The following is a 16570-nucleotide window of genomic DNA, read 5'->3' as shown; positions in this document are numbered from 1 at the left end:
ATAATTAACACAAGAAACAACAGGCACTGGCGAGGATGTGGAGAAAAAGGAACCCTCTTACACTGTTGGTGGGAATGCAAACTGGTTCAGCCATTCTGGAAAACAGTAGGAAGGTTCCACAAAAAGTTAAAAAGAGAACTACCCTACCATCCAGCAATTCCACTTGTAGGTATTTACTGAAAGGTTACAAAAATACAGATTCAAAGGTATACATGCACCCCGATGTTTAAAGCAGCAGTATCAACAACAGCCAAACTATGAGAAGAGTACAAATGCCCACTGACTGATGAATGGATTATGAGGATGTGGTATACACACAGGCATTGCACATGCGCGTGCTTGTGCACGCACACATACACACATCACATACACACACTGGAATATTACTCAGCCATCAAAAATAATGAAATTCTGCCCTTTGCAAGGGTGTGGATGGAGGTAGAGAGTATTATGCTAAGCGAAATAAGTCAGAGAAAGACAAATACCATATGATTTCACTTGCATGTAGAATTTAAGATAGAAAACAGATGAACATGGGGGGAAAAGTGACAAATCATAAAACAGACTCTTAACTATAGAGAACAGACTGAGGGTTGCTGGAGGGGAGGTGGGTGGGGGGATGGGTATTAAGGAGGGCACTTGTGATGAGCACTGGGTGCTGTGATGATTCACTAATTTCTATCCCTGAAACTAATATCACACTCTACGTTAGGTGGAATTTAAAAACTTGAAAGTAAAAAAATACATATATAAAAAAGTATAATCAGGAAAGTCATGTTCCCTTTCCTATCTCTTCTACTTCTTTCTATCCCCACTCCACAAGCAGTCAATGTCTTTAGTTTCTAGTTTATGCTTCCTGAGTTTGTTGTTGTTATTTTCTCTTTTGCTAATAGTTCTTTTTATTTGGCACTGATATACAAAAATGAAAGGCTTTAGTATATTTTATGTTAATCAAACTCTTAAACACTGTTCTGAATTGCCTTAGTATAGTAGTAATTAATATCCATGATCATACCTCTGAGCCAGTGAAAGACTGTGAATCATCAAATACTAAATTCTTTCCAGCTCAATTTAGGACAATACCATTTTTTGTAATTTTTTATTGAAATATAATTGACATACAATGTTATATTACTTTCAGGTGTATGACATAGTGATTAGACAATTGTATACATTATTCAGTGCTGGTCATGGTAATGTAGTCACCATCTGTCACCATAAGGCATTATTATAATATTATTGACAGTATTACTTATGCTATACTTTTCATCTCCGTGACTTATTTATTTTGTAAGTGGAAGTCTGTACCTCTTAATTAGAGAACAAACTGGTAGTTGCCAGAGGGAAGGTGGATGAGAGAATGGGCAAAATGAAGTGGATTAAGAGGTACAAACTCTGAGTTTCTTTTTTACAAAAATAAGTAAATATAACATATTAGTGTTTTTCCCCATCCTCCTTGCAAATAGCAGCACACAATAGATTGTGAATTGTTCTTTCTTTCATTTAACAATGTATCTGGACCTCATGCCATATAAAACTCCCTTTACTCTTTTTTCTTAACAGCATTTGTCCTTATTTTAAAAATGCTTCATTTTCCATGACCTGTGACGATATTAATTATATAAATTGCCTTATGCTCTTTGCATTTTCTACTGAGTTCCTTTTTTTCCTGCTTGTTTAAGAGGTCTTCCTTTATTATGCACTGACAATAATGGAGCATTAGAAAACTGACTGGAAACTCTACGTGCATGGGAACAGGATTTTCAACTGTGGGGTTTCACTGAAGGATGATCATATGGATACATGGTCATTTTTGCTGGGGTCTCCAAATACAAATATCTTTTTTTTCTGGGGCTACTTGTGTTTTCTGCAGAGAATTCTTCAATTATCTCCTGATGAAGGAAGGAGTGGTGATAGTAGAAATAAATAAATGGTTAGCAAGGTTCTTGGAGTCAGTGGCAGAAGGGGCTCTACTGTCTTCTTTTTTGGTGTGTTTTGATTTCCAGTTAATCTTCCCCATCTTTGTTCATGTGCTTGATAGTTTCCTGTCTAGAGCCTCTTTGACTCCATTTCCTGACAAGTCAACCTACAGCCTCTTGCCAAGGCTGGGGAGCAGTAATCACCAGGTTGTGGGGGTAAGGAGGGACCTTGAGAATTCTATTTCTTATGTAGATGTAACATTAATACTACAAGGCACTGCTGACAGAACATATGAGATCACATAAGTTTCACTAGAAAATGAAAGCCTCTGATCTTCATAATCAAGCAAATACAGAATTATCAAATTATAAACATAAAGATATTTTAGATAATGTGCTATAATCATTAATAAATTAGTTCCAATTATAATCCAAACTTCAAGTGGCAATGTTGTGATATAACTGTAGATACTGTCAACCCCATGGCATGAGACAAGAGCGCACAAGCTTGTTCAAGTACTTTTACTATTTTATAAGACTATCTGCATGCCTGCATACAATGGAAAAGTTAGTAAAAAAGCACCAACAGCAGATTTTATTTCAGATTCTGTCTTTATAATTTTTTTCCTCCAAGTTTTTATTTAAATTCCAGTTAGTTAACACATAGTGTAATGTTAGTTTCTGGTGTAGAATTCAGTGATTCATCACGTACATACAACACCCAGTGCTTATCACAACAACTGCCCTCTTTTGAACATCAACTGGATAATAAAGTATATTTACAACATTTCATATTTAAGGCATTGTGGTATATAATCATACTGAAAACAATTAGTTTATTTTCTAATGAATGTAAGCACTTATGAAAAAACCAACAAAAAGATCTAGGGTTGCTCAAGTACACACAGGTAAGACTATATAACTATATGTATGTATATAAAACACATATATACAAACACATACACACCAATTTATATGAGGTGTGAAAAATTCTCTCTCAATAACTGAATATAGAAAGCACATGGGAATGCTTTTTCTCTCTCAACATCCAGTATTCAGGCTTTCAAAATGATAAAGAACTGAAGGTTTATTTATTAGAAGGGAAACATAATCATAGAAAAGGCTAAATGGAAGGTGAAAAACTGAACAATATTAGAAATAACCAAGTACTAGGATATGGGAAAATATATCCTTACAAAGAGTGGAGAAAGGGAAAATTATCACAATTTTTATTTTTTTATTTTTTTAAAGATTTTATTTATTTATTTGAGACAGAATGAGAGAGAGAGAGAGCTCATGAGAGGGGGGAGGGTCAGAGGGAGAAGCAGGCTCCCCGCCGAGCAGGGAGCCCGATGTGGGACTCGATCCCGGGACTCCAGGATCATGACCTGAGCCGAAGGCAGTCGCTTAACCGACTGAGCCACCCAGGCGCCCCTATCACAATTTTTAAATCTACCAATCACTATAGTGGTATTCTGAGTTGATCAGAACACTTAGATAGTACACTCTTAAAGTAAATCCCTCAGAAGGGATAAAGCAGGCTATCCATTTCCCCAGGAGGAAAAAAATGAAAATAATCATGTTTGCAAGTGACTATTTTATGGTAATTTTCTTTTAGACATCAAGGGTATGTGCAGATATTAGAAAAAATAAAAATAGAAAATACAAAAACAATAATGAACAATGATTCTGTACAAAGCAAAACTGAATGCAAAAAATTATTTTATATATACACTCTCTAAAACCTGATTCTATCATATGAGGCTTTAAGGCTTTCCTGATATAAGTTTGCTTTTAATACTTCAATGAAAAGGGAGTTAATAGTTTATTTCTTCTTGGAAGAAAAATGCCTTTGTTTTCCCATCAAAAGGAAGTAAAAATGAAGTCCTATCAGGATTCAATCTCATTTAAAGAACACAAATTCTGCATTTTTCTTTAGAAACAATATTTAAGTTCTTTGTGTTTGTGACAATTTGCAATGTTCTTCACGTACTAAACTTTTTTCTGATTGAACTGCAACTAAGATACAGTGTTATATTAGTGTAAGTTTCAGGTTTAAAATACAATTATTCAACAATTCTATAAATTTCCCAGTGCTCATCAAGTGAAGTGTACTCTTATTCTCCTTTACCTATTTCACCCATCCCCCCACACACCACCCCTCTGACAACCACCAATTTGTTCTCTGTATTTAAAGGGTCTATTTTTGGTGTCCCTTTTTCTTTGTTTGAATTGTTTCTTAAATTCCACACATGAGTGAAATGGTATGGTATTCATCTTTCTCTGACTGATATCACTTATCATTATACCCTCTAGGTTCATGCATGTTGCTGCAAATGGCAAGATTTCATTTTTTTTATGGCCAGGTAATACTCTTCCTTATCCATTCACCTATGGATGGACACTTGAGATGCTTCCATATCTTGGCTATTGTAAATAATGCTGCAATAAACATAGAGGTGCATATATCTTTGCAAGTTAGCAGTTTCATTTTCTTTGGGTAAATACCCAGTAGTGGAATTACCTATTTTCAAATTTTTGAAGAACCTCCAGTTTGTTTTCCACAGTGGCTGCACCAATTTGCATTCCCAGCAACAGTGCATGAGGGTTCCTTTTTCTCTGTATCATCGTCAACATTTCTTATTTCTTGTGTGTTTGATTTTAGCCATTCTGAAAGGTATAAAGTGATATCTCATTGTGGTTTTAATTTGCATTTCCCTGATGATTACTTATGGTGAGCATCTTTTCATGTGTTTGTTGGCCATCTATATGGCTTCTCTGGAAAAATGTATATTCAAGTCCTCTGCCCATTTTTTTAAATCAGATTATTTGGTTTTTTGGGTGTTGAGTAGTATAAGTTCTTTATATATTTTGGATATTAAGCCCTTATCAAATATATCATTTTACAAATATCTTCTCCCATTCAATAGGTTGCCTTGTAGTTCTGTTGATGGTTTCTGTCATTATGCAAAAGCGTTTCAGTTTGGTGTACTCACAACAGTTTAATTTTGCCTGATTCTCCCTTGCCTGAAAAGACTTACCTAAAAAAAAGTTTCTACAGCCAATGTCAAAGAAATTATTGCCTATGTTTTCTTCTAGAATGTTTACAGTTTCAGGTCTCACATTTAGGTCTTTAATCCATTTTAAGTTTATTTTTGTGTATAGTGTAAGAAAGTGATCTGGTTTCATTTGTTTGCATGTAGCTGTTCAGTTTTCCAAGCACCATTTGTTGAAGAGACTCTTTCCTCACTGTATATTCTTGCCTCCTCTGTCATAGATTAACTGACCATATAAGTGTGGGTTCTTTTCTAGATCCTCTATTTTCTTCCAGTGATCTATGTGTCTATTTTTGTGCCAGTACCATACGTATCACAGCTTTATAATATATCTTGAAATCAGGGATTCTGATACATCCTGCTTTGCTCTTCTTTTTTGGATTGCTTTGGCTATTTGAGGTCTTTTGTGGTTCCATCCAAATTTTAAAATTATTTGTTACAGTTCTGAGAAACATGTTGTTGGTATTTTGAAAGGGATTACACTGAATCTGTATAGATTGCTTTGGGTAGTATAGACCCTTCACCGATATTAATTCTTCTAATTCATGAACAAGAAATATCTATTTGTGTCATCTTCAATTTCTTTCATCAATACTTTATAGTTTCCATGGTACAGAACTTTCATCTCCTTAAGTTTATTCCTAAGTATTTTATTAATTTTGGTACAAGTGTAAGCGAGATTGTTTTAATTTCTCTTTCTGCTACTTCATTATCAGTGTGTAGAAATGCAATAGATTTCTGTACATTAATCTTGTAATCTGTGACTTTACTGAATTCATTTCTATGAAAAATTTTACTTCTTCCTTATGAATTTGGATGCCTTTTATTTCTTTTTCTTGTCTCATTCCTGCAGCTAGGATTCCTAGTACTCTATTAAATAAAAGTGAAAGTTGACATTCTGTCTTGTTCCTGTTAAGAGGAAAAGCTCTGTTTTTCACCGAGTATGATGTGAGCTGTGGGTTTCCATATATGGCCTGATGATGTTGAGGTATGTTTGCTTTAAACCTACTTTGTTGAAAATTTTTATCATGAATGGACGCTGTACTTTGCAAATGATTTTCCTGCATCTATTGAGAATAACATATGGTTTTGTTCTTTTCTCTTATTGATATGACCTATTATATTAATTGATTTACAAATACTGAATCACCCTTGCATCCTGGGAATAAATCCCACATGATCGTGGTGAATGATTTTTTTAAATTTACTGTTGGATTCGGTTGGCTAATATTTTGTTGAGGATTTTTGCATCTATATTCATCAGAGATACTGGCCTGTAGTTTGCTTTTTTTGTAATATCTTTATGTGGTTTTGGTATCAGGGTAATGCTGGCCTCACAGAATGAATTTGGAAGCTTTCCTTCCTCATCTATTTCTTGGAATAGTTTGAGAAGAATAGGTATTAACTTTTATTTAAATGTTTGGCAGAATTCACCTGTGAAGCCATATGGTCCTGAACTTTTGTTTGTTGGGAGTTTTTTGTTTTTGTTTTTTTGTTTTTTTAAAGATTTTATTTATTTGAGAGAGAGAGCACATGAGATGGGGGAGGGTCAGAGGGAGAAGCAGACTCCCTGCTGAGCAGGGAGCCCGATGCGGGACTCGATCCAGGGACTCCAGGATCATGACCTGAGCCGAAGGCAGTCGCTTAACCAACTGAGCCACCCAGGCGCCCATGTTGGGAGTTTTTGATTACTGATTCAATATCATTTCTAGTAATTGGTTTGTTCAAATTTTCTATTGTGTCCTGATTCAGTTTGGGAAGGTTATATATTTCTATAATTTATCCATTTCTTTTAGCTGTCCAAATTGTTGGTATACAGTTTTTCATAGTATTCTCCTATCATCTTTTGTATTTCAGTGTTCTCGGCTGTTATTTCTTCTCTATTTCTGAATTTGAGTCCTCTCTCTCTCGGTAAGTCTGGCTAAAGGTTTATCAATTTTGTTGGTCTTTTCAAATAACCAGCTCCTGGTTTCATTGATCTATTCTATTTTGGTTTTTTTAGTCCCTATTTCATCCATTTTTGCTCTAATCTTTATTTCTTCCTTCTACTGACTTTGGGCTTTTTTGTTGTTGTTGTTCTTTCTTTTCTAGCCCCTTTAGGTGTAAGGTTAGGTTGTTTATTCAAGATTTTTATTCTTTCACAAGATAGGCCTATATTGGTATAATCTTCATCTGAGAACACTTTTTGCTGCATCTGAATGACTTAGAACCATTGTGTTTTCATTTTCATTTGTCTCCATGTATTTTTTGATTTCTTCTTTGATTCTTTGTTGATCCATTGGTTGTTTAGTAGTATGTTGCTAAGCTTTAAGTGTTTGTGTTTTTTTCCATATTTTTCTCACAATTGATTTTTAGTTTTATATCTTTTTGTTTGGGAATGATGCTTGATGTGGTTTTATCTTCTTAAATTCAGAGACTTGTTTTGTGCCCTAATATGAGATCTGTTCTGGAGAATGCTTTGTGTGCACTTGAAAATAAGTGTATAAGGCTGTTTTTTGATAGAATGTTCTGAATCTATATGATGTTAATTTCATCTGGTCCAATATGTCATTCAAAGTCACTGTTTCCTTTATTTTTCTGTATAGATGATGTACCCACTAATGTAAGTGGGGTGTTAAAGTCAATTATTATTGTATTAATTTCTTCTTTTATGTCTGTTAACACATGATGTTTTTGGGTGCTCCCATGTTGGGTGCACAAATATTTACAACTATTATATCTTCTTCCTGGCTTTTCCCCTTTATCATTATGTAGTGTCCTTGTCTCTTGTTACAATATTTGTTTTAAAGCATGTTTTGTGCAATAGAAGTATTGCTCTCCTGGCTTTCTTTTCACTTCTACTTACATGGTAAATGTTTGTGTCTTTCCTTTCAATCTCCATGTGTCTTTAGGTCTGAACTGAGTCTCATGTAGGTAGCACTTAGATGGCGCTTGTATTTTTTATCCATTCAGTCATCCTATGTGTTTTGATTGGAGCATTTATAGTCCATTGACAGTCAAAGTAATTAATGATAGGTATGTAGTTATTGCCATTTTGTAACTTGTTTTATGGTTGTTTTTGTAGTTCTTTTCTTTCCTCCCCCCATCTTCCCCTTTCCCTTGTGATTTGATGGCTTTCTTCAGTGTTATGCGTGGATTACGTTCTCTTTACTTTTTGTGTATCTACCACAGGTTTTTGCTTTGTGGTTACCATTAAGTTCATATATAATATTTTATGCATATAACAGTCTATGTTAGGTTGATGGTCAGTTAAGTTTGAAGTCATTTTTAAAGTAGTAAAATTTTACTTCTCCCACATTTTATGTATATCATACTTTACATCCTTTTATTTTATGAATCTCTTGATTACTTTTATAGATATAATTTATTTTGTTTTTCTGCTTTAACCTCCATACTGGTTTTAAAAGTGATTAATACACCATTTTTATTATATGTTTGCATTTACCTGTGAAATTTTTTCCTTTCATAATTTTCTTACTCCTAATTATGGCCTTTTCTTTCCAAAGATTTCCCTTTAATTTTTCTTAAAGGCTGGTTTAATGGTGATGAACTCCTTGAACTTTTATTTGCCTGGAAAACCCTTTATCTCTCCTTGTATTCTGAAGATAGCCTTACTGTGTAGAGTATTCTTGGTTACAGGTTATTTTTCTGTTAGTAGTCTGAATATACCATGCCACCCCTGTCTGGCCTATGAAGTTTCTGCTGAAAAATCAGGTGAAAGCCTTAAGGGGTTTTCCTTGTATATAACTGTTTTCTTTTCTCTTGATGCTTTTAACATTCTCTCTTTATCACTACTTTTTGCCATTTAGTTATTATGTGTCTTGGTGTGGACCTCTTTGGGTTGATTTTGTTGTGAGTTCTGTGTACCTCCAGAATCTGGATGTCTGTTTCCTTCCCCAGGTTAGGAAAATTTTCAGCTACTATTTCTTCAAACAATTTTTCTGCATCCTTCTCTCTCCTCCTTCTGGGATTGCTATAATGTGAATGTTATAATCCTTAATGATGTTCCTGGGTTCCCTTAATCTATTCTCATTTTTTATTATTCTTTTTTCTTTTTGCTGTTCAGCTTGATTCTTTTCATTACTCTGTCTTCTAGCTCACTGATCCATTCTTCTGTCTCCTCTAATCTGCCATTGATTCCCTCTAGTGTAGTTTTTTTTTTAAAGATTTTATTTCTTTATTTGACAGAGAGAGAGAGAGAGAGAGCGCAATCAGGGAGAGCAGCAGAGGGAGAGGGAGAAGCAGGCTCTTCACTGAGCAGGAAGCCCAATGCAGGGCTCGATCCCAGGGATCATGACCTGAGCTGAAGGCAGATGCTTAACTGACTGAGCCACCCAAGTGCCCCCCACCTAGTGTATTTTTAATTTCAGTCATTAAGTTCTTCATCTCTCATTGCTTCTTTTTTATATTTTCTATCTCTTTATTAAAGGTTCATTGAAATTCTCCACTCTTCTGTCTAGTCCAGTGAGTATCTTTATGACCATTAATTTGAATTCTTTATCAGGCATATTGTTTATCTCTGTTTCAATTAGTTCTGTTGCTTTACTTTTGTCCCATTCTCTCATCTGGGACATATTCATCTGTCTCCTAATTTTGCCTCTTTGTGTTTGTTTCTATGTATTAGGAAATTCTGCTAAGTCTCCTGATCTTGAAAGTAGTGGCCTTATGAAGAAGAGGTCCTGTGGTGTCCTGTAGCATAATGTCCACTGTTCACCAGAACCAGGAGCTTCAGGTGTATCATCTAGTGAGTTGTGTGTACCCTACTGCTGCGGCTAAGCTGTCATGCCTTCAGTCATTAGATGCAATGGTCCACTTTTCATGTTCTGGGTGTACCAGGCAGGGTTTGGTCCCTGTGCTGTTAAGGGAAGAGTCTGGGGCCACTGTGGGCTTGTAATTCAGTAGTGTGAGCAGCCAGACCAGATGCCTGTTCTCAGCCCCTCTGCCTGGGCTGCAGTCATATCAAATTGCGGGGTGTTCTCCCTCTGTTGCCCCCAAGAGGCTTTCATTGGTGGGCGGGGCCTGTAGTCAAACCAGATGCCTGGCCCCAGTCCATGTGTTAGGGCTGCAGTAGCATCAACCTTTAGGGTGCTCTTCTTGCCTTTTCCTGACAGGCTTTTGATGGTGGGTGGGGCCAACAGTCAGACCAGATGCCTGCCCAGTCTGTCTGCTGTTGCCGCAGTTGCACTGCTGTATGTGGTTATCTTCTCCTCTCCTGTCTCCCCAGGACAGGAGTCACTTTGGAGTGGTGCAGGTCCCTGCCAGGGCTGCTTGCAGTATGTGTTTTGGCAGGAACTGCTTTGGAGGGATGCTTGCTAAGTGGGGCAGATCCCCAGAATGCAGGATGTGGTGTATGTTGTGTTGGCAAGATAGGTGGAAGAGTGTTCCTGCTGATTCCTGCAACTGTCTAGCTATCTAGGCTGGGGGTGGGGGCAGAGAAATGGATGCCCACTAGCTCTTCTGTTCTTAGACAAATCTCCTAAAGATCTCTGCCCCTCCAGCACACATTCTGAGATTAGTAAATAAATGTCCTTCATGTGTACACCAGGCACTTTTCAAACTGCTGCTTCTATGCTATTTTGGTAGGGGTTTTTTTTGGTTTTGCTGGCTCTTTAAGGCCAAGCCTCAGTTTCTAATTGCTCTGTGGGCCTCCCACAGCTAAGCCAGATGATTTTTAAAGCACCTGGCATTATGTTCCACTACTGTAAAAACTCAGAAAGTTAAGCCCCATAACTTCTTAAAGCCTAATATTTTGGGGACCTGTCTTTCCAGTGTAGTTTCCCCTCCTGCCTAAGATGCCTAGTGTGGGATCTGCTCCTCTCCCTTTTCCATGCTTATGGTGTTCCTTCCATTCATGGTTAATCTCAGTGGGATTTTGGTTCCAGACTGTGTCTGCCCCTCCTACCCTTTTCAATGTGGCCTCCCATCTGCAGTCAACTACAAAGTCTGTTCTGCCAGGGTGTTCTTGTGTTATTTGCACTGATGTGATTATCTAGATGTGTCTGTGGGACAGGTGAGCTCAGGATCCTCCTATTCTGTCATATTCCCCAAAATCCCCCACATACTAAACTTTAAAGTTAAATCTCTTACCTGGTCCAAGACAATGATTTCATCTGCATCAACCACTGTTGACAATCTGTGTGCAATGAAAATAGAAGTTCTGTGTTTGACTGCATCCTTCATTGCACTAAGAATAGTCTGCAAGTTTGACAAGAAGAGTAGGAAAAAAGATTAGGTAAATGCAAATTAAAATAATCATATATTTCTTAAAGGAACATATAAAATGCCAATGAATTTTTTATTTTTTTATTATTTTTTCAAGATTTTATTTATTTATTTGACAGCAAGATAGCGAGAGAGGGAACACAAGCAGGAGGCGTGGGAGAGGAAGAAGCAGGCTTCCCGCGGAGCAGGGAGCCTGAGGCGGGGCTCAATCCCAGGACCCCAGGATCATGACCTGAGCCGGAGGCAGATAAGCTTAACGGCTGAGCCACCCAGGTGCCCCTGAATTTTTTATTATATAAACTTTATATCACAAGCATATTCGACCTAATCTAGTAATTACTAAGAGGAGAAAACTGATCAAAAAGGGAAGGCAAATATGACATTATCATGGAAAAAATGATCTTTTAGATAGGCAACATTTCTTTAAATTAGAAAAACTCAGAGAAGGTGGATATTTCTATACTTAAAAATAAACAAATAAACAATAATGATGAATCCAGTGATATCAGGAACATAGCTGGGTATGATGTTTATCTGGCCAATGAGAACAAAAATAAAATGAGATAGGACTCAAGTGATAAGATGTAGAAAATTTCAAATCAATAGAAAGATAGGAGATTCAAAGGGTACAAGAACATTTGCTTTTCATTAGTTCAAACTCAGAGGACAGAAGGGGCAACAAAGACAACTGTGTATGGTAACTTGAGCAAACTTCCTTTTCAAAAGTATTCTGACTTCTTTATCCATCATCAATTGATGGACAGCTGGGCTACTTCCATATCTTGGCTATTGTAAATAATGTTGCTATACACATAGGACTGCATGTATTACTTTGAATTGGTGTTTCTGTATTTTTTGGGTAAATACCCAGTAGCACAATCACTGGATCGTACAGTAGTTCTATTTTTAACTTTCTGAAGAACCTCCATTCTGTTCCCCAAAGTGGCTACACCAGTTTGCATTCCCATCAACAGGGCACCAATGTTCCTTTTTCTCTACAACCTCGCCAACACCTGTTGTTTCTTGTGTTTTTGATTTTAGCCACTCTGACAGGTATGAGGTGAGATCTCGTAGTTCTGAATTGCATTTCCCTGATGACAAGTGATGTTGAGCATCTTTTCATGTGTCTGTTTGCCATTTGGATGTATTCTTTGGAAAAATGTCGTTTATGTCTTCTGCCCATTTTAAAAATTTATTAGAAAGTTTTTATTTAAATATACAATGAAAAATAATTCAGCCATAAAAATAAAAAAAGAATGAAATCCTGCCATTTGCAATGACATGCATGGAGGTAGAGAGTATAATGCTAAGTGAAATATGTTAGTCAGAAAAAAAAAACAAATACCATACAATTTCACTCATAATAATAATTTAAGAAACAAAACAAACAAGCAAAGGAAAAAAGAGAAAAAAAATGAGACAGAGACAAATCAAGAAACAGACTCTTAAGTATAGAAAAGAAACGAATGGTTACCAGAGGAGAGATGGGTAGGAGGACGGATGAAATAGGTAATGGGAATTAAGGAGTACAATTGTTGTGATAAGCACTGAATAATGTATGAAATTGTTGAATCACTATATTGTACACCTGAAACTAATATAACACTCTATGTTAACTATACTGGAACTAAAATAAAATTAAAAAAGAACAAAAACCCTTATATCATAATGAACTAAAAAAAAAAAGAAAAACAGCAAGAGGATGGAAATGGTTACACAGAGAGCAAAGCTGTCATTTTAGAAGACAGTGTAATAAAGCTGAGAATGAAATGTCTAGCTCCATTTCCCCTTGCCCCAGAAGCAAGGACAGCTTCCTCCCAACACCTCTGGCCTTTCCTGAACACAAGCATTCTATGCAGGGCACACTGAAATGGTGTGGGACTATCTTTGTCAAAATAATTCTGAAGAGTAAGTTTTTAGAATGCTTTTTTCCCTCCAAAATATCCAAGATCCGGAAGAAATAGGCCAGCCTCCCCAGTTATAAACAGAGGGAATGACTCTGAGACACCGGCCCTGAATAGCCAACTGAATAAAGAGCAAAAGGAAGGAAATGGGGGGAAAATATTCTGACTTCTTAATTCTGGAAAACACTTTTTATTACAGTATAATTAACAGTGTTATATTAATTTCAGGTGTACAATATAATGATTCAATAATTTTATACATTACTCAGTGCTCATTATGATCAGTGTACTCTTTTTTTTTAAGATTTTATTTATTTATTTGAGACAGAGAGAATGAGAGACAGAGAGCATGAGAGGGAGGAGGGTCAGAGGGAGAAGCAGACTCCCCGCCGAGCAGGGAGCCCGATGCGGGACTCGATCCCGGGACTCCAGGATCATGACCTGAGCCGAAGGCAGTCGCTTAACCAACTGAGCCACCCAGGCGCCCATGATCAGTGTACTCTTAATCCCCTTTATTTCACCCATCCTCCCACCAACCTCACCTTTGACAACCACCAATTTGTTCTCTGTATTTAAGAATCTGTTTGGAAAACACATTTTTATTTACTGCCTTTAAAGTGTAAGAGAGTTGTATATATATTCAGCTATACTTAGAAACCTGGGTCTAAGTATAGCTAGCAGGATGGAAACAGCAATGTGTGGTTGGGCATATACCCAATGGCTCCCTACAGATATTTCTAAACATTGTATTTATTAAAGGAATAAAATTATCAAGAGTAGATGGCTACCCAGGAAGGGAAGACCTTATATTTTACTAAGGCAGACGGAAAATCAAATGCAGGGCCAATTCTAAGAAAAACTGTGATGTTTGTGGGGACTCATCTTCCTTATTCTCAAGAACTTAAGCTCTGACATCCTACTAAGTGCTATGGAACTTTTAAAAAGGCCCATTAAAATTTACCAAATATTCTGGTCACTCATTCCCTTGGGGGGTTCTCTACTAGCTCTTAATGGGTTATGCTCTGTGATATAATAAAGCTACATGACTCAAATAATGACTGTTAGGACTTTTAATTTGTGGTAAACATGGATAATACATTTGTAAGTATAAAGTTCTTGTAAGCAGATTCCTACTCTGCCTATGAATAGGAGAGGGAGAGAGAGGGGGAAGGGACAGAAGGAGAAGGAGAGGGAGAGAAAGAATCTTAAGCAGGCTCCACGCCCATTGCAGAACCCTATCCTGGACTCCATCTCACAACCCTGAGATCATGACCTGAGCCTAAATCAAGAGTCAGACGCTTAACCGACTGTCACCCAGGCGCCCCAGGGTTCCCTTTAAATATAACAAATCCTTAGGCTGAACAAGTCACTTAAGATATTAAACTGTTTTAAACATATGGCAGATCGAATAATATGACCTGAAACTTAACGACATATGCAAATATAATGCCATACATGCTGCAAAGCTGAAATTAAGCCTATCCTTCAACACTGGGTTTTTTCTATATATTTGAGTAAAATGTAGATGAATGGAGGTAACTGACAGATAGTATCTGCCTATCTTCAGTTCTAGATTAAGGGAATCCATTCATGAAATTATCATTATTGTTAAGACTTTTATATTTAATGCAAAGATGTTGTTATAAAGTCTAATGTAGTTGCTGAGTTGTACCACAACATCAAGTGTTACAACTTCTTGGTGCTGCACAGTATTTTTTGTGAAATGAATATAAATTTATACCAGCACCACAGGCTGTGTGTGCCTGACTTGTACTTTAGTGAGTTGCTCCATGATAAGTGCAAGGTTTTCTGGTGTGTACTGTGTCACAATCACTTACATGACCTATTTTCATGAGTGTTAAGTAGCAATAGCAGAAAAACTAAAACATTCTTCCTTTATCAGCAGATTAGGCAATTCTTAGAAGCTTTACAAGATGTAAGGATAACACAATAGTCACAAGGTTCCAAAAGGAGACCCTTTTGCAAATGGACTTAGCAATGTGATAGTTCAATGCGACCTGGCATTCTTATTATCAACACTTGCTATATGGGGACAAAGGGCCAGGTATATTGCCCTACAGTATCTCCTAAAGTTCATTCAAAATAGAAAAGAATGTAGCCATTTTACTGAAACTTTCAAGGAGAAAAGTTAAGCATTGAGAATTGAGTTCTGTATTTTCATCATCATTTACCTCTTCAGTAATTGAATCTAATGATGAAGTGGCTTCATCATAGAGAATGACTGCAGGATCCTTCAAAATGGCTCTTGCAATTGCTACTCTTTGCTTTTCTCCTCCTGGTAAAGAAAAATTTAGTTTAGGGAAATATAATACAAAGACATATTTTATGTTTCTAGTATTTCCACTGATCATAACCATGAAGCAATGCCTTCAACATGTACTTCTACTCTGACCACTGTTCAGTTTACTCAGAAGAGTATAAGTTCATATATGATATCCTTTGACAAACTATATACCCTGGAACATAAATATAACTCTGGATTCTGACTTTGTGGCAGGCGAAGAAAACAAGGAGGAGCGGTAACAGCTTCGATTCCACAATTATTCCTCTCACTGAGAATATGCTCATTACATGTGTTACTTTATATTACTTCCCAATGGACAGCAACCAAAGATAGAAAAATTTCAATATTAGAGAATCAACAAAGCTAAAACCAAGTTTAGTAACTGAAACCTGGCAATTTGAAAACATGAAACTATGAATATCTATATTTATTTCTTAACAAAAATGTATCTATCATTCAGCCAGTATTCTTCTCAAGGATTCTTTTGACAGATATTATTTTCACAGCACTCTTCAAAGTTAAAGGTGTACACTAGATACCTCTAATTTCACCTTAGTTATTTGCTTTGGGTCTCTAGAACAGCAGAATTTTAAAACAGAAAGGAAACAGAGGCCCAGAAAGGTTTAGTGATTTGCCCAAGATCACAGAGCAACTTCCAGTGGAATCTGGACTAGTCCTGACTCCCAGTTCAATGCTCTTCCTATCATAATATGCAAGCCCGTATTTGTTCCTAAATATACTCTAGTGAAAATAAACCAATCTTCCTTTCCTCACTGGGACGCTTAAAGGTCTAAGGTCATCAATCTTAAATAGAACTATAGCTGGAAGTACAGAGGATGATGGTTTGCTGAATATGTCCCCTTTGGCTTCTTTTCTTTTTCCATTATCCATTAATTTATCAATGTCTGAAAAAACTTGTATTTTTCAGTTTCAGTAACCCCTTCAGGAAAAAAGCTCCACCTATTTATTATCTGGTACACCAAATATTGTTTCAGTTTTATTTTTTTCTGCATAATTTTCAACTTGTAAAGACGGCTCTATATATCTAATATTAGTAAGTTTATATTTATACTATCCACATTCTTCCCCATTTAATAAGATCAAAATTCTCCCACCAAAGCAGGCATCATGCCAGAACTATCTCCTTATCTACCTAGCAACTCA

General features: G+C 36.5%; 1 protein-coding gene across 4 annotated transcripts in view; it reads right to left on the bottom strand.

Moving 5' to 3' along the window:
• Positions 1-16570, bottom strand: part of ABCB7 (ATP binding cassette subfamily B member 7) — a 165839-nt gene that overhangs the window by 15871 nt on the left and 133398 nt on the right. For 3 of the 4 annotated variants that reach the window (XM_044911522.1, XM_044911523.1, XM_021686869.2), the window contains 2 exons: positions 15294-15397; positions 11063-11170 (listed from right to left, as the gene is read on the bottom strand). In XM_044911522.1, coding sequence (XP_044767457.1) covers positions 11063-11170; positions 15294-15397 — 212 coding nt within the window. Of the gene's footprint in view, positions 1-4452; positions 4590-11062; positions 11171-15293; positions 15398-16570 lie in introns of those variants that run through there. The other variant, XM_044911524.1, reaches the window with a different exon arrangement.

Source organism: Neomonachus schauinslandi, chromosome X, assembly GCF_002201575.2.
Source record: "Neomonachus schauinslandi chromosome X, ASM220157v2, whole genome shotgun sequence".
Taxonomy (NCBI): domain Eukaryota; kingdom Metazoa; phylum Chordata; class Mammalia; order Carnivora; family Phocidae; genus Neomonachus; species Neomonachus schauinslandi.
Note: the sequence above shows the minus strand (reverse complement) of the source record. Positions and strands in the feature narration are given on the sequence as shown.